Source organism: Lepidochelys kempii, chromosome 3 (genome assembly GCF_965140285.1).
Source record: "Lepidochelys kempii isolate rLepKem1 chromosome 3, rLepKem1.hap1, whole genome shotgun sequence".
Taxonomy (NCBI): domain Eukaryota; kingdom Metazoa; phylum Chordata; order Testudines; family Cheloniidae; genus Lepidochelys; species Lepidochelys kempii.
The window spans coordinates 10,402,087-10,428,965 of record NC_136382.1 but is presented as its reverse complement, the minus strand read 5'-3'; the positions used below and the strand labels follow the sequence as shown (position 1 = coordinate 10,428,965).

General features: G+C 45.7%; 1 protein-coding gene across 2 annotated transcripts in view; it reads left to right on the top strand.

Moving 5' to 3' along the window:
* Positions 1-26,879, top strand: part of XKR6 (XK related 6) — a 286,736-nt gene that overhangs the window by 250,847 nt on the left and 9,010 nt on the right. For both annotated transcript variants that reach the window (XM_078852034.1, XM_073335671.2), the window contains one exon: positions 7,174-7,370. In XM_078852034.1, the coding sequence (XP_078708160.1) occupies positions 7,174-7,370 (197 nt within the window). The remainder of the gene's footprint in view (positions 1-7,173; positions 7,371-26,879) is intronic.

The window sequence follows — 26,879 nt, the reverse complement described above, 5'->3', positions numbered from 1 at the left end:
AAGCTTTAGGGGAACAGGAGCAGAATAGTGTGATCACTGGGAGATGGCTTTTATCTAGTGCCAGGAGAAGTTCCTCTCTGAGGGGGACCAAGGCTTTCTTCATGCTCTGCCGCAGTCTGAAGCCTAGTTGGGAAGCATCCAGGAGCTTGGCAGAGGTTACATGTTGCTGAACTTTGGTTGCTGCTCTTTTCTGGTTGATTTTTGCACAGGGGTGGGAGTCTGGAGAACAGCAAGGGAGCAGCTGGACAGATCTTCTGCACTGAGTGTGAGTGTTGTCAGGGTTGGGCGAGGTCTTGTATTTTTCAGGGAGGATGGCCGGTTCAGTGCTCTGAAGGGGATGATGATCATTTCTATTAGCAGTGGGCTCCGTTGTTCTTCGCTGCCTTTCATGAGCTAGCGGGGTCGTGGGTCTGTGTTGCAGGTGGTGGCTTGAATGTTTTGCAAGGTTTCTGGCACGTCCAGCTCTCTTAGGGCCTCTGCAATTCCTGATCTCCAGAGTCTACATGAGCAGTAATGCTGCTCGGTGCTTCGGGTTCTCTGGGGCAGCTAATTATCAGCAATAGTCAGGACCTGAGGGTTATGTCTTACCAAAGAGACAGCATTACTATGCTGACACTCTGCTTCGTTACTGCTCAACCTTTATTCGTACCTGGAATCCTTATTGGTTTAAATTGAATCCACTTGCCTGAGAAGGACCACTCATGAGCAAAGACTGTAGAATCAGATATTCAGAGCATCTGTCTATCAATATAAACTGGCCATCTATATAATCTAGTCTCTAAGCATTTATGCTGCACTCATCTCCATGTTATCTAAGTTATTTTGTCACCTGCATGGGGCAACACCCGCATCATTTCCTACAACACTTGGGTTTCCCTTACACTGGGAGCCAAATCCTGCTCACCTTACTCACACAGTCACACTGTGGGGCCAAATCCTGCCTTTAATTTATCAGAATAACTCCACTGTGGTTAACGAGTCACTCCGGATTGACACCAGTGTAACAGAAGAAAATTCAGCCTACTTATGTCACACGAATTTGATACTTCTTCATCTCCTGTCCAAGTCCTGGCCCGGCTTAGTTATGAAAGTGTGTAGAAGGCACCTAGGATGGGATGTGAAATCCCTCTCTGCCTTATGGAGCTGTCTTGGAGCTCCAATCAAATGCTGTTTGACTAACTTTCTGGTTTTCAGCACGTATGGCTCTGACTTTTAAGAAGTGCTCCTTGGAGGCAGGACTGTAGTGAATTTGCCTGGAACATGTTGCTGCTACTGCAGCTTAAGTAGTAAGTAATGATGATGGTAATTGTGCCAACAGGAATTCTGGGACATCTGCCAGAGCAAAGCGAACAGCCAGCCCTATTTGTGTTTAAAGAAAGTTGTCTCTAAACCCTCACCCATATTAGTTATATGGCACGATGTCCTGCTGTGGCCTGTATTTAAAATATTAGCCAAGATTTGCAAAAGTAGGAGACTAAAGTTAGGTTCCTGAATACATAATTGGGCTCTTAAATAAATAGCGTGGTTTTCAAAAGCGCAGAACACTCCACAGCTCACGGTGAAGTCAATTGTAGCTTCGTGATGCTCAGCACTTTTGAAAATTAAGCCATTTACTTTGGTGCCTAAATATAGATTTAGGAGTCTAACTTTAGGCTCCTGTTTTTGAAAATTGAGGCCAATAGCAACACATCTGGGGTGAAATGTTATGGCTCTTTTTTCTTTTCTTTGGGTTTCTTTAACTCTATTGGTATAGTCAAAGCAGGGAATTCTTCTCCTGCCCAAAAACGTACGTAGGTACTGCTATATTGGTATAACAGTGTTAATTGTATAGTTAATTCTGGCTCAAGAAAGAGAATTAGCTAGTAAAAGGTCCTTCTATACCAGTATAACTGTATCTGTACTGATTTCAGAGTAGCAGCCGTGTTAGTCTGTATTCTAGGTGGGTAGAAAGCTGGCTAGATTGTCGGGCTCAATGGGTAGTGATCAATGGCTCCATATCTAGTTGGCAGCCGGTATCAAGTGGAGTACCCCAAGGGTCGGTCCTGGGGCCAGTTTTGTTCAATATCTTCATAAATGATCTGGAGGATGGTGTGGATTGCACTCTCAGCAAATTTGCGGATGATACTAAACTGGGAGGACTGGTAGATACGCTGGAGGGAAGGGATAGGATACAGAAGGACCTAGACAAATTGGAGGATTGGGCCAAAAGAAATCTGATGAGGTTTAATAAGGATAAGTGCAGGGTCCTGCACTTAGGACGGAAGAACCCAATGCACAGCTACAGACTAGGGACCGAATGGCTAGGCAGCAGTTCTGCGGAAAAGGACCTAGGGGTAACAGTGGACGAGAAGCTGGATATGAGTCAGCAGTGTGCCCTTGTTGCCAAGAAGGCCAATGGCATTTTGGGATGTATAAGTAGGGGCATAGCGAGCAGATCGAGGGACGTGATCGTTCCCCTCTATTCGACATTGGTGAGGCCTCATCTGGAGTACTGTGTCCAGTTTTGGGCCCCACACTTCAAGAAGGATGTAGATAAATTGGAGAGAGTCCAGCGAAGGGCAACAAAAATGATTAGGGGACTGGAACACATGAGTTATGAGGAGAGGCTGAGGGAGCTGGGATTGTTTAGCCTGCAGAAGAGAAGAATGAGGGGGGATTTGATAGCTGCTTTCAACTACCTGAAAGGGGGTTCCAAAGAGGATGGCTCTAGACTGTTCTCAATGGTAGCAGATGACAGAATGAGGAGTAATGGTCTCAAGTTGCAGTGGGGGAGGTTTAGATTGGATATTAGGAAAAACTTTTTCACTAAGAGGGTGGTGAAACACTGGAATGCATTACCTAGGGAGGTGGTAGAATCTCCTTCCTTAGAGGTTTTTAAGGTCAGGCTTGACAAAGCCCTGGCTGGGATGATTTAACTGGGAATTGGTCCTGCTTTGAGCAGGGGGTTGGACTAGATGACCTTCTGGGGTCCCTTCCAACCCTGATATTCTATGATTCTATGATTCTATTCGCAAAAAGAAAAGGAGGACTTGTGGCACCTTAGAGACTAACATTTCCGTTTCCATGGGCCATTTCCAGCAGTTGACAAGAATGTCTCAGGAACAGTGGAGGGTGGAGGGGGGGAATAAACAAGGGGAAATAGTTTACTTTGTGTAATGACCCATCCACTCCCAGTCTCTATTCAAGCCTAAGTTAATTGTATCCAGTTTGCAAATTAATTCCAAATCAGCAGTCTCTGGTTGGAGTCTGTTTTTGAAGTTTTTTGGTTGAAGAATTGCAACTTTTAGGTCTGTAATCCAGTGACCAAAGAGATTGAAGCGTTCTCCAACTGGTTTTTGAATGTTATAATTCTTGACGTCTGATTTGTGTCCATTTATTCTTTTACGTAGAGACTGTCCAGTTTGACCAATGTACATGGCAGAGGGGCATTGCTGGCACATGATGGCATATATCACATTGGTGGATGTGCAGGTGAATGAGCCTCTGATAGTGTGGCTGATGTGATTAGGCCCTGTGATGGTGTCCCCTGAATAGATATGTGGGCACAGTTGGCAACGAGCTTTGTTGCAAGGATAGGCTCCTGGGCTAGTGGTTCTGTTGTGTGGTGTGTGGTTGTTGGTGAGTATTTGCTTCAGGTTGGGGGGCTGTCTGTAAGCAAGAACTGGCCTGTCTCCCAAGATCTGTGAGCGTGATGGGTCGTCCTCCAGGATAGGTTGTAGATCCTTGATGATGCGTTGGAGAGGTTTTAGTTGGGGGCTGAAGGTGATGGCTAGTGGCATTCTGTTATTTTCTTTGTTGGGCCTGTCCTGTAGTAGGTGACTTCTGGGTACTCTTCTGGCTCTGTCAATCTGTTTCTTCACTTCAGCAGATGGGTATTGTAGTTGTAAGAATGCTTGATAGAGATCTTGTAGGTGTGTCTCTGTCTGAGGGGTTGGAGCAAATGCGGTTGTATCGTAGAGCTTGGCTGTAGACAATGGATTGTGTGGTGTGGTCTGGGTGAAAGCTGGAGGCATGTAGGTAGGAATAGTGGTCAGTAGGTTTCTGGTATAGGGTGGTGTTTATGTGACCATTGCTGATTAGCACAGTAGTGTCCAGGAAGTGGATCTCTTGTGTGGACTGGTCCAGGCTGAGGTTGATGGTGGGATGGAAATTGTTGAAATCATGGTGGAATTCTTCAAGGGCTTCTTTTCCATGGGTTCAGATGATGAAGATGTCATCAATGTAGCGCAAGTAGAGTAGGGGCGTTAGGGGACGAGAGCTGAGGAAGCGTTGTTCTAAGTCAGCCATAAAAATGTTGGTATACTGTGGGGCCATGCAGCTACCCATAGCAGTGCCGCTGATTTGAAGGTATACAGTGTCCCCAAATGTGAAATAGTTATGGGTGAGGACAAAGTCACAAAGTTCAGCCACCAGATTTGCCGTGACATTATCGGGGATACTGTTCCTGATGGCCTGTAGCCCATCTTTGTGTGGAATGTTGGTGTAGAGGGCTTCTACATCCATAGTGGCCAGGATGGTGTTTTCAGAAAGATCACCGATGGATTGTAGTTTCCTCAGGAAGTCAGTGGTGTCTCGAAGATAGCTGGGAGTGCTGGTAGCGTAGGGCCTGAGAAGGGAGTCTACATAGCCAGACAATCCTGCTGTCAGGGTCCGTACTAGGGCTTTTACCAGCATAACTCTATGCTGGCAAAAAATCACATCCCTAACTGATATAGTTATACCAATAACTTTTTAGTATATTCCAGTCCTTATCATGTTTGTACCATTCAAAATCAAGGTGTCTAATCAGTTAGCATCCGTGCAAAAGGTAGAGGTTTTGTACGCAGACAAAGAACAGGTTTTGCCAGATCCAATATAAAGAGAAATATATTTATGGAACTATTCAGGGAAACCAGTTTTAAAATAAATGAAATGAAATATTCCCTGAAGTATTTGGGAATCCGCTCTCACGCCCCCACACACACCCAAACCCTCTGCCCCAGTCCGGAGCCCCCTGCCGCACCCTGAACCCCTCATTTCTGGTCCCACCCTGGAGCCCACACTCCCAGCTGGAGCCCTCACCCCCTTCCGCACCCCAACACCCTGCCCCAGCCCGGCAAAAGTGAGTGAGGGTGGAGGAAAGCGAGCAACAGGGGAATGGAGTGAGCGGGGTGGGGGGAGGGGAGGGCCTCAGAAGGGGCAGGGTCTCCAGAAAGGGGCTGGGAAGGGGGAGGGACAAGGGTGTTTGGTTTTGTGTGATTAGAAAGTTGGTGACCCTACTTGAGCTGCCTGCACACTGCAGAACAACAGAGCTTGGACCCACATCACAGCAAGATGCGGGCTCTGACTGCCCTCCTCCCAGCAAGGTCCTAAGACCTAGGTGCTTGTTGACCTGAGTCAACCTGAGTCAGACTGCTTTCTGTGTGGACGGAAGGGGGTCTCGGGCCCAAACCTGATTCAGGAGGCCAGGCTTAGTGTGCTGGGTAGACACACCCTCTGAGTGCACCCCCTCAGGTTTTAGACCTCATGCCTTTGCCTCTCCTGAGGTGAAATTTCTCAGTTCTTCCCAGCCTTCTGTGCCCTGTCTATCAACTGTCCTTACCCTCCACATCTGAGTTCTGGCACCAGCAGTTAGTTCTTCCCCTGGGGTGTCTTAGATCAGTGCTGTACAGTGATCAGATAATTATTGTCTAGTTTTGCCTTAGGAACAAATCTTTTAGATTGTCAGAGGGAAAAGGCTGTTCAAACAACAAGCAGCCTGCACACGTCTTTCTTAGAGGATCGCCAGCCCCTGACAGGAACCTGGGCAGGCCTACCTTCTTCAGATACCCACAAGAGGCATCTGTGTCCCCGAACAACTACTGTCCTCCTCCTCTGTCCCCTGAGAGTGTTCCTTTTAAACCTGCCACAGTTTTTGCTCTTCTATATTCGCGGGCCTTTTCCTGTCCTGGCTTCATCTCTTAACAACTCTCAGAAGTGCTGAAAAGTGGTTTATGTTTAAGCCATTTCCTCCACTTCCTGCTTTTTTTACCCTACAACGCCCTATTAGATTAACCAAAATATTCACACAATAAACATCTCCTCTCAATAACCAGGTCAATATACAGAATTCACCAATTATTGCCAAGCAGCCCCAAATCTGTCTCCCAGTCCTCCTCAAAAAAACCCAACAATTACTTCCGCTACTTTCTCTCTTCAAGCATTTGGTTTCCCTTCAGAGGGAAAATAAACACTCCTGAATTCACCATTGTAGGAGTTCAGCCACAAAACATGTAAAGAAGGAAACTCCCTTCCAGGTGGCACATTTCAAATGACTGTAAGAGGCACTGTCGAGTAGTTTAGAATTTGCATTTTTGTTTGTAATGTTTTTTTTCTGCTGACTCCATCTATTGCCTCCCTTTAAGACCAGGGTTGGCCAGTGGAGTTCTACAGCGTGACTTGCGGCTGCTCTCACATTTAACATGGAGGTGCAGCCTGCTGCAGATCTAGGTCCCCGGATGTGATGCTATGTCTTAATCCAAAGCTGCGTCCTGTAGTCTTTGCAAGCCACTCCTCTGAGTTAAAGGTCAATGTGGCTGCACGCTGCGCTATCTAAGGGAAATTAGGTCGGCTCATTGGGTTCTTGGGAAGTGGCTAAGGTGGCTTTCAGTCAGCAAATATTAGGACTTCCCTGCCTGAAGAGAAGCATCAGATTCTGCCAGGATTATTCTATTCTGTTCTCATTCTTATACTGCCCTGGTCACCACAGTATCTGAGCACGGCCAGCCGTGCATTAAATGATGTGACTAGCATTTGCCACGTGTGATTTCCTCTCTCTCACTTTTCTCTCCAATGGGAAAACTGCGCGAGGTTTCTTTTTGCTTGTTTGTTTGAATGGACTTATTTGGGATTGGTTTATTTTATGTCTGCTGAGCTGGGCGCTGGCTACTGAAGTCTTGGCTGTACAGAAAGTGGTGATGTCGGAGGTGGTTCTTAGATCTTGTGGGAGTTCGTTTCACAGTCTTGGACCGGCCCCAGAGAAAGCTCTACATAGGACACATCTCCATAGAGAGAGAGCTCTCCCTCCTGCTCTGAGCTGTTATCCTTTCCTGGCCTACTGGTTCTTATTCCATTGGTTGCTATTTGACCCCCGCACCCCCGCCAGCTGTTGTCGCCAATGACTGATGGTCGGCTTGCTCCTTCCCTGTGCTGCAGGTATATCCGAACCATGTACCTGGGGATCCAGAGCCAGAGGCGGAAGGAACACCAACGGCGCTTCTACTGGGCTATGATGTACGAGTATGCAGACGTGAACATGCTGCGCCTCCTGGAGACTTTCCTGGAGAGCGCGCCCCAACTGGTGCTACAGCTCTGCATAATGATCCAAAAGAACCGTGCAGAAACATTACCATGTAAGTGGCCCATTTTCTCAGCCGCTGTTGGATGTTTTGTTGACCGACCACACTGTCGTGGAAGGTGCTGGCACTTTGGACAAAACTCGTTTCAGCTCCACGCTGCACTTGCTCAGTAAATTTCTGCTTGTGCTGCTGGAAAAAATACTCTACTACTTCAGTCTCTCATAGACCAGCCTGGTCATGAGGAGTGATCACAAGGCTGGGCACCAGGAATTCCTTAGCTCTGCTCCTGGTGCTGCCACTTACTTGCTGTGTAGCCTTGGGCAAATCACATGACCTTTTTCTGCCTCAGTCTTCCTGCCTGCAGAGGGGACAATAAAACATATCTGCCTCAGAGGGGTGTTGTGAGGGTTAACTGGTAAATGTTTGTGCCTTGTTTAGACTGTGCAAAGTGCTATATAAAGTGCTACGTTTCATAGATACAGACAAGGTGGTCACCCTTAAAAAGTCCACTTTTGCCATGAGTTCAAACACGCTTTTTGGTACCACAGTTCTGAACTAGTCTAAGAATAGGGAAAAACTGTATTATCTCAAAAAAAAAAAAAAAAAAAAAGAGTACTTGTGGCACCTTAGAGACTAACAAATTTATTTGAGCACAAGCTTTCGTGAGCTACAGCTCACTTCATCGGATGCATGCAGTGGAAAATACAGTGGGGAGATTTTATATACACAAAGAACATGAAACAATGGGTGTTACCATACACACTGTAACAAGAGTGATCAGGTAAGGTGAGCTGTTACCAGCACGAGAGCACATGCATCCGATGAAGTGAGCTATAGCTCACGAAAGCTTATGCTCAAATAAATTTGTTCTTTTTGTGGATACAGACTAACACGGCTACTCTGAAACCTGTATTATCTCAGACACCATGTGTGCTAACCATCAGCAAGTGCTGCCATTTTCATGGCAAGCATTGTATATACAGACAGCAAGACTTGTCTTAAGCAACACTTCATTGCTTTAGTAGATGCAGGACCAAATTCACCACTGGCGTAAGTGGTTCAACTCCATTGACCAGTATGCTGCATTGAGTGGGCTGCATGTTTTGCTAACATCTGCACTGCAAAGCTTGGTGAATGAAGAGTTTCCTAAGCATGCCACGTTCCTTGCTAAGGTACAAGATTGGCGGGCACTTTCTCAATCCAGTTGTATATACCTTTCCCTGTCAAGTACAATTTCATGCAAAAATAAATGAAATACAAAGAGAAACCATCAAGAAAGTAACATCCAAGATTTCTCTTAAGGAGACAAAAACCAAGGGAAAAGGAGGTAATATTAAAAAGCGACTGTGTAGAAAAGATCACCCACTGTCTTGCTCAATGTATTGGCTCCCTGTGGACCTTTGACTCCTATCTACTGATTACAATTTTTTAGTGCTGTTAGTACTGCAGACCCAAGCCAGCTCTGGGAGGGTAAACTGGATTTGATTCTGCCGTGGGCCCGTGAACAAAATTGTCAGCGAATGCCCCTGTTTCCCCCGCCATTTAAAATCACATGGGAGCGGAACACTTACTCCCGAACCTGTGTGGCTTTTTGGGAGCCATGCTTCATCATCCTTGCTTGGATTAGTCCTGTAGGCTGCGAATCCACTGGAAATCCCGATGCAACCCCAGTGCACCCCTGACTAGATTGACGGTACAGTGCTAATAACAGGCAAAGTCAGTGACAACTAATTATAGTCAGCAGAGCAATCAGATATGACTGAAGACACATTGGGAAGGGGGTTTGACACTAAATTCACCTCAGTTTTTAAAATAAGCAGTTTTTATATTTAATTTCTCATGTGGTTCCTCTCGACTTAATAGGATTTAGAGAAACTCCTGATGCCCTTCCACTGATGTCATGAGTGCTTTGTGTAAACTTTTTGCTGGGAATTTGTCTGACCAAGGCTACTGTATTCTATACAAGTAGCATTGTACGTCTATTGAGGGTAGCCTGATCCTGCAAAACTCTGGCTATTGGCTGCTGTTAATCCAAAAGAGATTTTCAGTGTAAATCTTAATTTTGCAACGCCCTGTTGAAATCTATGGGACATTATGTGGTACATGCATTATACTTCTCCTGTAATAAACAGTATGTAACCTACTGTGTATTTAAGAAGGGAACAGCAAGAATTACAGTAAGTGCGTGGTCCACTTTTCAAACCAGAATGCCAAAAGTTAGGTTTTAAATGACTACTTAGGCATCTAAACTGTGGGTGTGTCTTCACTGTAGAGTTAGCCCGGGTGAGCTGCACTGGGATCAGCCTAGCCCAGGTGTGTGCAGCCACACTGCAAAGCCCTGCCCAAGTTACTGAGGCCTGACCTATCCCTAAAACTTAGGTCGACCTAACTTCCTCGCTCAGGTCTGTGAAAAATGTTGCTCTGCGTGAGGTACTTAATGTACTTAACCATTAATATAGAGATGCCCTAAGTGCTCATGGGTGCTGCACTCCCCTCGTGTGCCACTGGGACTTCCGGGGGCCTATCCCATGGTTCTTTGCACTGCAGTCAGCTGAGCCACTCTATCATTCTTTGCCAGCGAACTGTGGGAGAACTTGTCTGTCCCTTTGGGCACGGGGGGGGAACAGCAGTGGAGGACTATAGGCATGTGAGTGGTTTAGCCTGCGTCCTCACTGCAAAGTGGGCAGTTGCCAGCCTGTGTGAAAGTGGCACCCGTGCTCTAATGCACATCCCCAGCTGGGCCAGTTAGCTTGTGTTGGAAGCATCACTAAACTCAGGTGAGAGGTTTTCATGTGTGGATGACAGCGAGGTTTGGGGCAACACCCAAGTAAGAGCCATCAGCTATGTCTGCTGTACAGAGTCCATGCCAGTATAGCTATGTTGGCATAGCCCCATAGGGTAGATTCAGTGTACACCTTCTGCTGGGCTAAGAACACCACCTCCCCAAATGAGATCAGCTATGTCAACAGAACCATTCTTCTATCCGCAAAGCTGTATCTACACGGTGGGGTTTGTTGGTATAGCTCTGTTGGCCAAGGGTGTGGTTTTTTCCCTGCCCTTGACTGACATAGCTTAGCTGGTATAAGTTTTAAGTGTAGGCCAAGCCAAAGTTAATTCTGAGGTAAAGCTATATCTTTGCGTGTTTAGACTGGAGCTGGGTGAATGCTGGATAAAGTGGTTGCAAACTTACTTTTCTTAAAGGCTGTTCACATGCCTTGTCCTTCCCTCTTTGCAAACAGTTGTGCGGTTGTGGCTTTGTTCACGTGAATGCTTGGATAATAGCTATTGTTTGTAAATCTTCATGTGTGCCTGCAAACCAGGGTCGTCGTGGGCAAATAGCCATGTTTGCTAGTCTCTGTTCATTCTTTGCCAGTCCTCATTCTCTTGTTGAAAAGTTTCAGTCATCCTGCCAGGGTGCGGTAACCACGTCATGTGACTTAGAGTACCTGCTCCCCCACAGCAATGAGTCATGGAGCTCAGGTCAACTGACCTGAGCTCATGCTTCAGGGCTAGAAATAGCAGCATAGATGTTCCCAGTGAGACCCACCATCCTCCCTGGGTTTCAGAGCCCAGCCTCCAGAGCAGCTATACTGATCTTTTTAGCCCTGTAATGCAAGTCCCACCAGTCCAAGTCAGTTGACCCAGGCTCTGAGATTCGCTGGCGGGGCAGAGGGGATTGTGCAGTGTAGACGTATCCTTAGCTAAACAATCACACACAATAATGAACAGTGACTAGTGGAACAGAACAATTTACGAACTATCCAGAGGCTGAAATTTATTGGCTTAGACTAGTTGGTAAATTCATAGAACAGGGAATACGCTGCCAGAAAGCAGGATTTGTTCTGGAACAGGCCAGATTTGTGATCTCAGAATAGGCCAAATCCAATGGATAATTTGCATCCAGCTCTATTTCGTTGCCAAGTTTCCATTTTGGTCCTTAAATTCAGCTGTAGATACCTACCTTTGGACAGCCAAGTTTGAAAATGAGTTAACTTCTTGCTGTATGGTGGGATTTTCAGAAGTGTTCCTTCCAAACCATGCTCAAGATCTGTTTTGCGACAGGGTAAAAAAAATAATCTGGTGAACTTCAAGAATGCTTTAAAAAAAAAAAAAGGACCCCAAAAGCCATCCTGCATCTGCAAAACTAATGCATGTCCGTGACTTTGCTCTGCAAAATCATCCTGATTTATACAACCCATAACTAAGGAAAGCTGGATATAGAGGACCCCATAGATTACCCTTTCTATTCTGGAATGAAGATCCAATGGATCATCTGTCTCTTCCAGTCCAGGATTATCAAGGCGTCAAAGCTGGCTTAAATAAATCATCTGCTCTTCGCAAGCAGAACCCCCCCACTTTTCTTACTAGAACGTTTTCATGGGAACCTGCAAGGGAAAGGTGTCTTTGTGTACAGGAATTTTTGTATCACACAATTCTAGAACATGGACTAGAGATGGAAAAGCCCTGTCAGATCATCCAGTCCATCTGCCTGCCAATGCAGGATTGTCCCCTGGTCCTGTTTTCTAATGCTCTCTATAAAAGACATTGCTTTTGGTTGAGTTGTATGAAAGCGAGTAGGGAAAAAGTCACAAAACGTTGCCTGGGTGGAAAGGATTACTCCTGGTGCCACTCTGAGGGCCCACCCTATAAAGTGACCCACCCACCAGCAGCCTTGCGTGTTCCTCCTTGCAGGAGTAGGTTGGTCATATGTGCCATGATTAGAGAAGCAGGTCCTTATTGCAGGATAGGGTGGAGAAGAAGCACCTGGTATAGTCTGGTGCCATGCAAAAGGGTGGGAAAACTGGGGGAGGAATCATGGAGGACTCTTGAGTTTTGATAAAAATCAGTGCTGAAGATTTGCTCTGATTCAATGCAGAATTTTCCATAATGAGCTAAGGACCCAACCCAGCAAAGCACTTAAGCATGTGCATAACTTTCAGCACACAAATAACCGGATTGCAAGGCCACTGGTGAGCTACAAGCTACATATGGGCATACGCGCTTTGCGATATGCGAGTTTATGTTTCCTGGTCCCCCGCCCAGTTACCCAGGCAATAATGACTGAGAGCTATTTGGTGGCCTGTTTGGAATGAGTTGTTTGTCTCAGTCCGGTTCCCAGCAGTCAGGCGTCCACATCAAAAAGCCATCAGCGCCGCTGGCAATGGGCATGAAGAATGCTCTGCTCACTCACTCTTAGAGTACATCAGGCCTGAGACACATTGGCTGCGAGCAGCGTGGTGGGCTGTCAAGGTTCCTTCCCCACTCTGAACTCTAGGATACAGATGTGGGGACCTGCATGAAAACATCCTAAGCTTACTTTTACCAGCTTAGGTTAAAACTTCCCCAAGGTACAAAATTATTTTACCCTTGGATTTCCACTGCCACCACCAAACTTTATCTGGGTTTACTGGGAAACGTGGTTTGGACACGTCTTTCCCCACAAAATCCTTCCAACCCTTGCACCCCACTTCCTGGGGAAGGTTTGGTAAAAATCCTCACCAATTTGCATTGGTGACCACAGACCCAAACCCTTGGATCTTAGAACAATGAAAAAGCATTCAGTTTTCTTACAAGAAGACTTTTAATAGAAGTAAAGGAATCACCTCTGTAAAATCAGGATGGTAGATACCTTACAGGGTAATTAGATTCAAAACATAGAGAATCCCTCTAGGCAAAACCTTAAGTTACAAAAAAGACACACAGACAGGAATATTCATTCTATTCAGCACAGCTATTTTCTCAGCCATTTAAAGAAATCATAATCTAACACATACCTAGCTAGATTACTTACTAAGTTCTAAGACTCCATTCCTGTTCTGTCCCCGGCCAAAGCATCATACAGACACAGACCCTTTGTTTTTCTCCCTCCTCCCAGCTTTTGAAAGTATCTTGTTTCCTCATTGGTCATTTTGGTCAGGTGCCAGCGAGGTTACCTTTAGCTTCTTAACCTTTACAGGTAAGAGGATTTTTCCTCTGGCCAGGAGGGATTTTAAAGGGGTTTACCTTTCCCTTTATATTTATGACAGGGGCACTTACGTTGCTGTGCTGCTCCGATTCTGAAAATAAAAGACCAGTTAAGTCAGTAGGAGTTTTTCCGTTGATTTCAGTGGGCTTTGGATCAGTCCCCAGGGCTGTCACTTCAGTCCCCAGGGCTGTCAATTCAGCAGCTTTCTCCATCACACATTCGCTTTTCTTACAGCTCCAGTGAGGACCCTTTTGCTGAGGTCTCACCTCTTGATATCAAGAATATTCCATGTGACCACAGATTAAAGTGACACGTCCTTTACAGGAAAAACAACCGCCACATGCAATGAAGTGAGTGAAATCTATAGCGGAGTTTGTAAACGATGGCTCTTGATGCCAATCATTATTAGCTCTTTACATCTTCAGAGCACTGTGCAAACATTAACTTAGGTGATCCTCACTCTGAGCAGCATACAAATAGGGAAACTGAGGCATAAGGAAGTGGAGTGATTTGCCCAAAGTCCCACTATGGCAGATTCATGATTAGAACTCAGAAGTGCCTGGCTACTGTTCCAATATACAGTCTACTGTGCGCCTGCTGCCTCTCGTTGATTGGTAAAGTATATGAACATTAATCTATTTGAATCCAACACTTGCTGTAGAAAGCAGGTCTGGTATTCAGGTCAGTCAACCAGTAAAGCATGTTACTCTGGATAAGCAGAGAACACATCTTTACTAATGAGATGTGCAAAAAGAGAGTGCATCATATATTTCTGTGACTGCTGCCAACCGATCAGCAAAGAATTCAAGTTGCAACAATTTGGCTTGAAAACAATCCAATTAAAATTGACAGAATATTCAACAAGCAATTTCTGAGACATGCTTGGTGGTTTCTGCAGTTGGAAAGTCTGGGGGAGGATCCTGATCTCTAAAGTGCTGCAACCGTACTGAGCTAGTTAAGACTGTTGCCGAGATGACTTTTGTCCCAAATGGCAGCTGATGATTTCATTCTCAGGGCCCATTCTCTACGTTCAGGTTTTCACATGGGCACTCGCTGATGGGAACCCTCGTCTGACCCCACCATTTCCCTATTGCAGAAGCCAGCTGACGAGCCACTCAAAGGGGCAATGGACGTTTGCAATAGGGAAACTAATGCATGTTTTGATCTCTGTAGGACAAGCCTGCCTGCCACTTGGGAAGGTGACGTTTGTTAACATATTGAAGATCCAGTCTCAAACTCAATCCTGTACACATGTGAATTTCTGGGAAGGCAAATGTGCGGGGAGAAAAACCAAGTATGGCTTTACTCTAGATGATCTAGTGGAGTTGAATTTTGGTCTGATCTAAGTCACTTAAACCACTGCAGAGTGTATTGTGCACTGAAAAAAGAGGTTCATAACATATCTTTTGTACTTGATTTCTATAGTGCCGGCTGCTATTAGATTGCAAGACAACACCTGCTGCACGAAGTAAGGCTTAGTCACCGGGGCACAGTCCTCACAGCAGTACTTTGCCAGTCTTATTTAATGATTCCAGCTGTATGTACTGTTGCACAGGTGTTGAGATACTCCTTCCTTCTTCTTTTCAGGAAACAACTCCCCTTACCTGCAATTACACTGAGACATTGCACCAGCTCACAAAATAAAAAAGATTTATAAAGGGTACGGTGACTAAGGTGAGCGCTGCTGACATGTGTCCTCTAAACATACTGAGGGAAGCACCCTTACATTACCCAATGAGTGTGAATCACGTCGTTTGTTTCTTAGATTTCTTTTAAATGGGCTAAAAGCATTTTCAGGATGATGTGACTGAAGCAGTTTCTGTAATAGGCATTAATCCTTTATGTGCCTCTGGCCAGCCTCCAAACAGAGGCATCCTCTGGGTCTGCATTCTATGGGCATGTCTACACTACAGCCCTGACATACGTAGACTTACAGTCACTGCAGTAGTTACTGTCCACACTACCCTCCTCCTATTGGCGGTGCACGTCCTCACCAGGAGCGCTTCCATTGATTGAAAAGGGACAGTGTGGGGGTCTGAAAGCCAGGGTTCTCAGCTCTGCGCAGCTCCTCTTTGGGAGCCCAGCTGCTCTCCAGGGGGCAGGGAGCCTCCAGGCAGCAGCCCGGGTGGGAGTGGGGAGCTGGGGGAAGCCAGGCTCTAGCTGTCTGGCTTTCTTGTCAATTTCACGGCTCCAGCTAATGTAAGTAACACAGTGTTTACACAGACACCCTAACTACACTGACCTAAGCCCTACGCCTCTCATGGAGGTGGAGTTATTATGTTGGTGTAGTGGGGCACTTACATGGGCGGGACAAGGCTGTCGTGTGTACGCTGACATAATTAGGTCAATGTAAGTTGCCTTATGTTGATCTAACTGTGTAGTGTAGGCCAGGCCTATGTGTTGATGTGTTGTGGGAAACCTTGGCATTCCCTTTCCAAAAATGCAGTTATGTGAGGTTGCGGTGTTTAGCAGCAGGCAGAGGGTTAATTTACTTACATGACTGTATAATGCATACACCGAGTGTGTGTTGCTTTTCCCCTGTACTGGTTAGCCCACTAGAGGATAATGGCCTCCTACTGTTATCAGTTATTGGAGATACTCCTTTAGCTCAGGTAGCATAGAGCTTGGCTGAAGATTGCAGGTTCAAACCCTTCAGGTGTCCTTGGTGTGTAGGGGAGGGGGTGATTACAATTACTTATAGAAAAAAATCCACACTAGTATTTCTAATAAATAACTTGTTTTAAGTGTAATTATTCAGAGTATAACAGGCTGCACACACATTTTTGCAGAGCTCCTGTCACTCTGTGCTGTGCAGATAAGTGCTTCTAAGTTGCTTTTGTAGATAAACAATACCGAGCTCTGTCCAGGCCAAGGTGCTATAACAGCTATCAAGTGTACAGTAACTTCCTTTCCCAACCACCCCACTCTCACCACTGCCCCCCCTCCACGACATATGGTAATTGGGCTTGTGGTTCTCTTTCTAGCTCTGCTGAAGACTTGCTGGATGACTTTAGGCGTGTCACTTAGGCCAGCATTTTCCAACCCGCGTGTCCAAAGTTAGTCATGCAAAGCCATATTTAGGCACGCAAGGTATGGACAAGCTTCAGTAGGAGGTGAGATTGAAAAGATTGGGCCCGTTTGACGAGAATATCCAGAGTTCTCCTACTCAATTATAACCAACGTTTTAGAAGGAGTGCTAAACCTCATGCTTCAGGGCTTAAGCCAATCTCTAACTATTAGAGAGTAGTAGGAGACAATGTTGGGGCAGGTTGCCCCACATCTGCCAGTTGCAGGGTTCTTACATGTTCCTCTGAAGGATTTGGTGCTGGCCGCTGTCACAGGCATAATGCTAGGCTAGATGGACTGAAGGTCTGATCCAGTCTGGCAATATGTTTACAGAGGAGACAGTTAGGGGAGATGTTAGAAGCATACAAAATAATAAACAAAGCCTGTAGAGTAGGTAAGTCAGGAGCAGCTAGTCACCTTCTCTCACGGTACATAAATGGTGCCTTCAGTTATAACCCTGGGGGGGACTGGTGTAGAGCCCTGCAGCAAGACTGGGATCCCGTGAGTCGGCAGGACCCGCTGCCATAAGAGCAGGAGTGGGATTTTTAATCGTCCCGCGCAGGGCTCTATGGTCAATGAAACTGAAAGGCAACATGATGAAAAGTGATCAAAGGAAATCCTTTTTTACACTATACATATTTAACCTGTGGAACTCATTGCCTGAAGATATCATTGAGACCAAGAGCTTGCTAGGATTCTAAAAAAGGATTGACATTTGTGTGGGCAATGAGAACATCCAAAGTGCATTGGACTGCTAAAAAAATGTTTTAGGAAGGATATTAACCTTTCTAGTTTAGGACATAAACCAACCACTCACTGATAGGAAGGGCAGGTTATTCCATAATTATCCACTAGGGGCTTGCTCTGAAACCTCTGGTCAGGCCACTGTCACATGCACAGGTACTGAGCTATGTGGACTGCACAGGTCTAATCTGGTATGTTATTTCCTACCTGCCTATGCACATGACTCTAACTGGGACACAGGTTGGTTGGTTGGTTTGTCCCATAAAGAAACCAAAATGGTGGCTGTTAGTATCAGGAAACTATGAAAAGAGCACATCGTACAGGAATCAGTTCCTCCTACCCATGACCATACACTGGCACTGAAATGTTTGCCTAACCTCCCACTTTCCTGACATGGGGTTCGTCAGTGCTCCAGGCCTCTGTTATGCATCTCCAGCTCAGCAGGTTTCAAACCTGGGGGAAAGAATGATGCCATGTTTGCTTCTGTCAAGTGGTTTCTGTCTCAGTTAAAGATTGAGGGCCAGATCCTCAACTGATGTACATTGGTGTAGCTCCACTTAAGTCAATGGTGCTCCTCTGACCCACACCAACTGAGGATCCGGCCCACAGGCTGCAAGGTCATTCTGCTGTCAGTTCAACCATGCCACCCTGTGGGTCTCATGCGTTCATTTTGTACAGATTACAAGGTAAATGAATGCAGCTGAAAGCTGCATCCCAGGAGCCAAATTCCATCCAAGTGGGAGCTCTCACAGTGAGTGTGAGGGAGAAAAGATTAACTTAATATGTGAATGTGCTGCTATGCTGGGGACCAGAGTGCAAGCTCAGACTTCCCCAAGCTGAGAGAGGCTGGGGGCACTATGAAGCAACATGTTAAACCTATGGGTTCAGGGTGGAAATGTCCTTGTGTTGCCCGTGAATAATACCCCCATTCCATGGCTGAGGATCAGAGCAGCCTTGACTGGTTCCTTAGAAAAGGTCGGTTCAGCTGCCCTTCACATGGGAGTGGAAAAGAAATGGGAACGGGGGAGTCCCTCCATGCTCAACACCCTGCTCACAAAGACCATAGGGCTTAAATAAGTATTTTCTACTTCCTTTCTGATGCTTTCAGGGAGTTGGATGGAGATTCATAGCACAGTTGCATATAATTAGTCTTGTATTAATAATCTATTTAAAGTAAAGCTGGACCAAAAGTGGAACCTTAGATCTGAGCCTTTTCTAATGTCCAAGTGGGAGTCAGGTGTTTGGATTCAAATCCCTGTATCTGAACTCCCCCTATTGGTTCTAGTTTGGATCCAAACCCAGAAACATTCTATTTTCCAGATTCAAACTACTTATCTACCTACAGTGTCCTACCTAAGCTATCTGTGCCTTTCCAAGGAACCGATGGTGGTGCTGTATGTTAAATTCAAAGGAGCTCAGGAATCTCACAAGAAGAGCTTGTGAGACCTTGGCCCTGCTGAAGCCGAAGCCATAGCTAACCCCTAGTCTGCTTCAATCCTGAATCCAAATCCTATCCTAAACCTGATCTGAACTCCACCTCTTTGGCCCATCTCTCATTTAAATCACACTGCAGTTTCTGAAAATTCCTGTATAACAGGTTGTTCCTTGCAGATGTCATTTCTGTAATTAGCAGACAGTTTTTATCTCTTTTGCTGGTATCGCATCCCGAAAGTTGGCATGGTGCTCATGACTTTAATCCTTAGGAAACTAGCTGATTCCCTGGTGCATAGAATCATAGAATCATAGAATATCAGGGTTGGAAGGGACCCCAGAAGGTCATCTAGTCCAACCCCCTGCTCAAAGCAGGACCAATTCCCAGTTAAATCATCCCAGCCAGGGCTTTGTCAAGCCTGACCTTAAAAACCTCTAAGGAAGGAGATTCTACCACCTCCCTAGGTAACGCATTCCAGTGTTTCACCACCCTCTTAGTGAAAAAGTTTTTCCTAATATCCAATCTAAACCTCCCCCACTGCAACTTGAGACCATTACTCCTCGTTCTGTCATCTGCTACCATTGAGAACAGTCTAGAGCCATCCTCTTTGGAACCCCCTTTCAGGTAGTTGAAAGCAGCTATCAAATCCCCCCTCATTCTTCTCTTCTGCAGGCTAAACAATCCCAGCTCCCTCAGCCTCTCCTCATAACTCATGTGTTCCAGTCCCCTAATCATTTTTGTTGCCCTTCGCTGGACTCTCTCCAATTTATCCACATCCTTCTTGAAGTGTGGGGCCCAAAACTGGACACAGTACTCCAGATGAGGCCTCACCAATGTCGAATAGAGGGGAACGATCACGTCCCTTGATCTGCTCGCTATGCCCCTACTTATACATCCCAAAATGCCATTGGCCTTCTTGGCAACAAGGGCACACTGCTGACTCATATCCAGCTTCTCGTCCACTGTCACCCCTAGGTCCTTTTCTGCAGAACTGCTGCCTAGCCATTCGGTCCCTAGTCTGTAGCTGTGCATTGGGTTCTTCCGTCCTAAGTGCAGGACCCTGCACTTATCCTTATTGAACCTCATCAGATTCCTTTTGGCCCAATCTTCCAATTGGTCTAGGTCCTTCTGTATCCTATCCCTCCCCTCCAGCGTATCTACCACTCCTCCCAGTTTAGTATCATCCGCAAATTTGCTGAGAGTGCAATCCACACCATCCTCCAGATCATTTATGAAGATATTGAATAAAACCGGCCCCAGGACCGACCCTTGGGGCACTCCACTTGATACCGGCTGCCAACTAGACATGGAGCCATTGATCACTACCCGTTGAGCCCGACAATTTAGCCAGCTTTCTACCCACCTTATAGTGCATTCATCCAGCCCATACTTCCTTAACTTGCTGACAAGAATACTATGGGAGACCGTGTCAAAAGCTTTGCTAAAGTCAAGAAACAATACATCCACTGCTTTCCCTTCATCCACAGAACCAGTAATCTCATCATAAAAGGCGATTAGATTAGTCAGGCATGACCTTCCCTTGGTGAATCCATGCTGGCTGTTCCTGATCACTTTCCTCTCATGCAAGTGCTTCAGGATTGATTCTTTGAGGACCTGCTCCATGATTTTTCCAGGGACTGAGGTGAGGCTGACTGGCCTGTAGTTCCCAGGATCTTCCTTCTTCCCTTTTTTAAAGATTGGCACTACATTAGCCTTTTTCCAGTCATCCGGGACTTCCCCGGTTCGCCACGAGTTTTCAAAGATAATGGCCAGTGGCTCTGCAATCACAGCCGCCAATTCCTTCAGCACTCTCGGATGCAACTCGTCCGGCCCCATGGACTTGTGCACGTCCAGCTTTTCTAAATAGTCCCTAACCGCCTCTATCTCCACAGAGGGCTGGCCATCTCTTCCGCATTTTGTGATGCCCAGCGCAGCAGTCTGGGAGCTGACCTTGTTAGTGAAAACAGAGGCAAAAAAAGCATTGAGTACATTAGCTTTTTCCACATCCTCTGTCACTAGGTTGCCTCCCTCATTCAGTAAGGGGCCCACACATTCCTTGGCTTTCTTCTTGTTGCCAACATACCTGAAGAAACCCTTCTTGTTACTCTTGACATCTCTGGCTAGCTGCAGCTCCAGGTGCGATTTGGCCCTCCTGATAACATTCCTACATGCCCGAGCAATATTTTTATACTCTTCCCTGGTCATATGTCCAACCTTCCACTTCTTGTAAGCTTCTTTTTTATGTTTAAGATCCGCTAGGATTTCACCATTAAGCCAAGTTGGTCGCCTGCCATATTTACTATTCTTTCGACTCATCGGGATGGTTTGTCCCTGTAACCTCAACAGGGATTCCTTGAAATACAGCCAGCTCTCCTGGACTCCTTTCCCCTTCAAGAGGGGAGTCGAAGTCTGCTTTCCTGAAGTCCAGGGTCCGTATCCTGCTGCTTACCTTTGTTCCCTGCGTCAGGATCCTGAACTCAACCAACTCATGGTCACTGCCTCCCAGATTCCCATCCACTTTTGCTTCCCCCACTAATTCTACCCGGTTTGTGAGCAGCAGGTCAAGAAAAGCACCCCCCCTAGTTGGCTCCTCTAGCACTTGCGCCAGGAAATTGTCCCCTACGCTTTCCAAAAACTTCCTGGATTGTCTATGCACCGCTGTATTGCTCTCCCAGCAGATATCAGGAAAATTAAAGTCACCCATGAGAATCAGGGCATGCGATCTAGTAGCTTCCGTGAGCTGCCGGAAGAAAGCCTCATCCACCTCATCCCCCTGGTCCGGTGGTCTATAGCAGACTCCCACCACTACATCACTCTTGTTGCACACACTTCTAAACTTAATCCAGAGACACTCAGGTTTTTCTGCAGTTTCGTACCGGAGCTCTGAGCAGTCATACTGCTCCCTTACATACAGTGCTACTCCCCCACCTTTTCTGCCCTGCCTGTCCTTCCTGAACAGTTTATAACCATCCATGACAGTACTCCAGTCATATGAGTTATCCCACCAAGTCTCTGTTATTCCGATCACGTCATAGTTCCTTGACATCACCAGGACCTCCAGTTCTCCCTGCTTGTTTCCAAGGCTTTGTGCATTTGTATATAAGCACTTGAGATAACCTGTTGATCGCCCCTCATTGCCAGTATGAGGCAGGAGCCCTCCCCTCACAGACATTCCTGCCTGTTCTTCCTCCCGGTATCCCGCTTTCCCACTTACCTCAGGGCTTTGGTCTCCTTCCCCCGGTGAACCTAGTTTAAAGCCCTCCTCACTAGGTTAGCCAGCCTGCTGGCAAAGATGCTCTTCCCTCTCTTCGTAAGATGGAGCCCGTCTCTACCCAGCACTCCTCCTTCATGGAACACCATCCCATGGTCAAAGAAACCAAAGCCTTCTCTCCGACACCATCTGCGTAGCCATTCGTTGACTTCCACGATTCGACGCTCCCTACCTAGGCCTTTTCCTTCCACGGGGAGGATGGACGAGAACACCACTTGCGCCTCCAACTCCTTTATTCTTCTTCCTAGAGCCACATAGTCCGCATGTTACATAGGAACTGGTTAACTTCTCTGGGGCAGATTGTTGGCTGTGGTGCCAGGGAGGAGAGACGATTTCTGCCTGCTGGGAGGTAAGGGTTATGCTAGAACTTTAGGGTCGTGTGAGAGTCATTCCATCTACACTCTTGCCGGGTTTCCAGACACAGACACACATACTTTGGTATGCCAGCATGACCCACTTCCCTCTGCTGCTGGTTCCTGACTCCATGTACAAATTGGGAGGTGACACTGGGAATTCAGGTGAAAGAATGTGATGCCCTTGGCCTGATGGTGTAGAGGTGATGGGGTTCCTACCCCAAGTCCTATCCAATTTTGGAAAAGTTCCGAACCAGACCTGAATTCTGCAGCGCTAGCCCATCCCTATTTACACCAACCCTGCAGGTGTGGTGCTGATATTTTTGGTGTTATTGGACTGACCATTAACATATTGATGCCTGACACAAAGATGGGATTTGGCTTCCTAGTTGTTCTGAATGTGCCCTAGATCTCACTCTCAGGTGTAGGACCTCCTTTTGACCTCTGCTTACTGGTAGGAATGTGCATGGTGGTCTCAGCACTTCTCAGGTGAACCCCCTAGCTGGCTGCCTACATTTGCTGGCTAAAGTCCTGTCCCTACTGAAGTCAATGGGAGTTTTGCCATTGACTTCAGTGGAGCTAGGACTTCAACTGCTGTACCTAACACCATCTCCTTTGATGCTGCCAATTCCGCCGGTCTCTGTCTAGAGAACCACCCTAGCAATAGGCTCAGAACTGACACTTCACACACATGGCCCACCTTTTGCTGTCTTGGGATTGTGCTTACCATGCTGCAACTTTTACTCACAAGTTTGAACCCCAGAGCAGACCTACAAGTGTCTGTATTACATAAAGGAGAGAGAGACGTGTGGAGGTCACAGCCAGGAATCTCTTATTCTTTAGTAGTCATGGTCCAGGAGGCCATGTTTAGATCCAGGTCTAGACTAATGTTAGGATCAGGCTTGACAAATGCCACACGTTGGTGACTAGTTCTGATGAGCTATTGTTCCCCAAATGACAGAAATCTCATAAGATCAGCTGATATTTCCTGTCCTGAATAGTGGAAATTTCACCAGATCTGCTGTTCTCATGACATTTCTGCCATTTGGGGCCAAATCTGAATCAAATGAGGAAAATAGGCCTCTTTGGGGTTTTGGATCCAACTCTGAACCTAAACTATATTTATGAGTAGGTTCAGGGAGGAGGGCGGATTTCAGGTTCCAATTTGGACTCCTTTCTGCTCTGAAGATGTGGCTGTACATATTTCAGTGTCCTAGCAGCATAAACCCCCCAACCCCCCCGCGCCCCTTGAATGCAGTGAGAGCAGAGTTAGGTCAATACTAAGTGCTTCCAAAGATGCAACACTTAATATAAGAGTGGTTGGAACACAGGAGTAGAAGCCCAGGACTCCTTGCTCTGCCTCACTATGTGGTCATGAGTAAGTCACTTAGGGCTTAATCTTGCAAGGAGATGAGCATTCCTCGAAGGTTTTGAGTTCATACGCGAGGTGAGGTCACTCAACATACTGATGTAGTCAGCACCTGGCAGGACTGACCCTCAGAGACATCGGTATCAGAGCTATCATGCTATGTACTTGCTGCAGAGGGGTATTGCGATGCTGCCTTAATTATTGTCAGTTTAACACGTTTTGAGAACCCAATGAAAGGGCACAGTACTTTCAATTACTTCTTTATTGTTTATGAAGTGCATTCTTTCATGTCAGAAGTGAACAGAACTCAGAGATGGAGGAGGAAAGCAGCAGGAGGAAAGCAGTCTTCCTAATAGAAAAAAGGAAAATGTGCAAATAAAAAAAATCATTCCAGGTCAAATGACAGACAACAGGCCTAGTCCTGATTGCCCTTATACTGGTGCAAATGGGGAATAACTGCACCAAACTCAGTAGAGTAACCCTCCGGTCATGATATTATGAAATCAGAATCAGGCCCCAAATATATATATAAATATATATATAAATTTCCTCTCTCTATGGATAAAAAGAAAAATCTGTTGCTGTTCCAGGTTTCAAATAAGCTTTAGGACTTCCATGGATGAATGTGTTACCTGGGGAAAAAAGTGAGGACAGGGTTCATGGCAAAGAAGGCTGGACTTCTGGAGAGTTGATGTCTTGTAACCCAAAAATAGCACTTTATGGCAAAGCAGGCAATCCCATCGTGCGGTACTTGATGGAGCGGGTCATGTCGCATTCTGAATACTTACTGTGGTGTCCAGTTCACCTGAGAGAATGTTTTGTATCTTCCCATTTTTTTAGAACAGTCTTCAAGAGAATTAATGTGAAAAAAGGAAATAGAGCATCCACTTGATAGGCATCTTTTTCAGTTTTAAAGGGACAGACACCACAGTAAGTATTTAGGGAATATGATACGGTAAGTACATTAAAATTCTTTACAGAAAATAACCAAGTTGTTAGATTATTTATGAAACTCTGTACGTATCCTTTTCAAAGAACCTTTCCTACATTTCTTCAGCAGACCAAGGCAGAGCACTGGGACCAACTACAAATATTGTTAGCTTTTAATCAGTAATTGAATAACTCACTTGGGTTAGAGCAGTGGTAAAGTTAAATGTAATTGCTTAATGCATGCCATGCAGACCAAATGTAGTCTGAAACACTTTTCAAACATGTTGTTTTTGTTTTGCATGGTGATTTGGCCTTTCTCTTTTTTGTTTAAGAAAAATAAATTGGTTTGGGCCTCACCTGCGAATGCTGATTTTTTCAGGAGCAAATTCCACCAGTCCATGGGGCTTAGTTAGATTCCTATTATGTCTCCTCCCATCCTTGGTCATTCATTGAAATTGGACAATGAAAGCCAAGGAGGTCATTCAAAGAGAAATTCACCCTAGTGCAGAGGGCCTCTGGGGGCTAAAATGGGACTTAAGTGGTGTCTTGGCCTTGTGCTACTCTGCTGTACTGAGGTGAATTTCACTCATTCCTTCCTTACCCAGTACTGGGCCGTTCCCTATAGAACATGTTATGGTGTTTTTGTCCAATCCGGTTTTGAATGTACCAAGCAATGTGGCTTCTACCCCTTTGCTAGGGGAGTCCATTCCACAATCTGACAGATCTCCCTGGAAGTTTTCCTGGTAGACTGTATTTTCCTTTCTTGATTGTTTACCTCATTATTGTTGTTTATTAATACCTGTGATGCTTGTATTTGCCTGTGAGAGCTTCCATTTCAGGCTGTTAAATCTATCAGCTCTAAAAATCCAGAATTATGGTTAAAAAGTCGGCATGCACTGATCCAAGAGGGTAGGTGTAACGTAGGTGTATGATCTGTCTAGAGCGACAGCTATTCCCTGCTAAGGCACAGACTTTCTGAGTGACTTGGGCAAGTCATCTCTTCGTGCCCCTGTCTGTAGAAGGGGAATACCTCACAAAGGAGGTGCTCAGATACTACAGTGAATGGGGCAATATAAATAACTAGATTTATACAGATAGGAGCTTAATGCTGAGAGATGCTGAACCCCTCTTGTAAGTTACTCAGTGCGGCTCATGAGATGCTGCGCAGCAGCTGAAGGTGTTCAGTGTCTCACAGGGGTATCCATCAACTCACCAGATTGACCTGTGAGACGCTAGAGGTGGTGTTTTCAAAAGTGCTCACTCTTGAACTAAGTGCTTCCACTGAAGCCATTGACTTCAATGTCAATGAAGTCATTGGCTGAAGTCATTGACTTCAGAGGGAACAGAGATAGGTCAACACTGAAAGCTTTTGAGAATTTCACCCAAGAAAGTTGGCTTAACTAACCTTCAGAGGAAGAGTTAAAAACCAGTATACTGTATGAAGTTCTAGTGGCCACCATGCATTGTGATTGTCTAGTCTGACCTCCTGTATAGCATAGGCCATAAAACTTCCCCAGAATAATTCCTAGAACATATCTTTTAGAAAAACATCCAACCTTGGTTTAAAAATTGCATGTGAGGCAGAATCCACCACAACCCTTGGTAAATTGTTCCAATGGCTAATTATCCTCAGTGTTAAAAATATACACCTTATTTCCAGTCTGAATTTGTCTAGCTTCAACTTCTAAGCATTGGACTGTGTTATGCCTTTCTCTGCTAGATTGAGGAGCTGATTATTAAATATTTGTTCCCTGTTTAAATACTTATAGCCTGTGATCAAGTCACCCCTTAACCTTCTCGTTGTTGAACTAAACAGATTGAGCTCTGTGAGTCTATGACTATATGACATGTTTTCTAATCCTTTAATCATTCTCATGGCTCTTCTCTGAACCTTTTCCAATTTAACACCCCTCTTGAACTGTGGGCACCAGAACTGGACACAGGATTCCAGCAGTGTTTGCACCAGTGCCAAATATAGAGATAAAATAACCTCTCTACTTCTATTTGAGATTCCCTTGTTTATGCATCCCAGGATCACATTAGTTCTTTGGCCAGAGGTTTACACTGGGAGCTCATGTTGAGCAGATTATCCACCATGGCCCACAAATCTTTTTCAGTGTCGCTGCTTCCCAGGATAGAGTCCCACATTCTAGAAGTTTGGCCTGCATTCTTTGTTCCTAGATATGTACATTTACATTTGTCCATATTAAAATGCATATAGTTTGCTTGCACCCAGTTTACCAAGCAATCCAGATTGCTCTAAATCAGTGTTCTCTTCTCTTCATTATTTACCACTCCCCCCAGTTTTTGTATCATCTGCAAACTTTAGCAGTGATGGTTTTGTTTTCTTCCAGGTAATAGAATCATAGAACCATAGAATCATAGAATATCAGGGTTGGAAGGGACCTCAGGAGGTCATCTAGTCCAACCCCC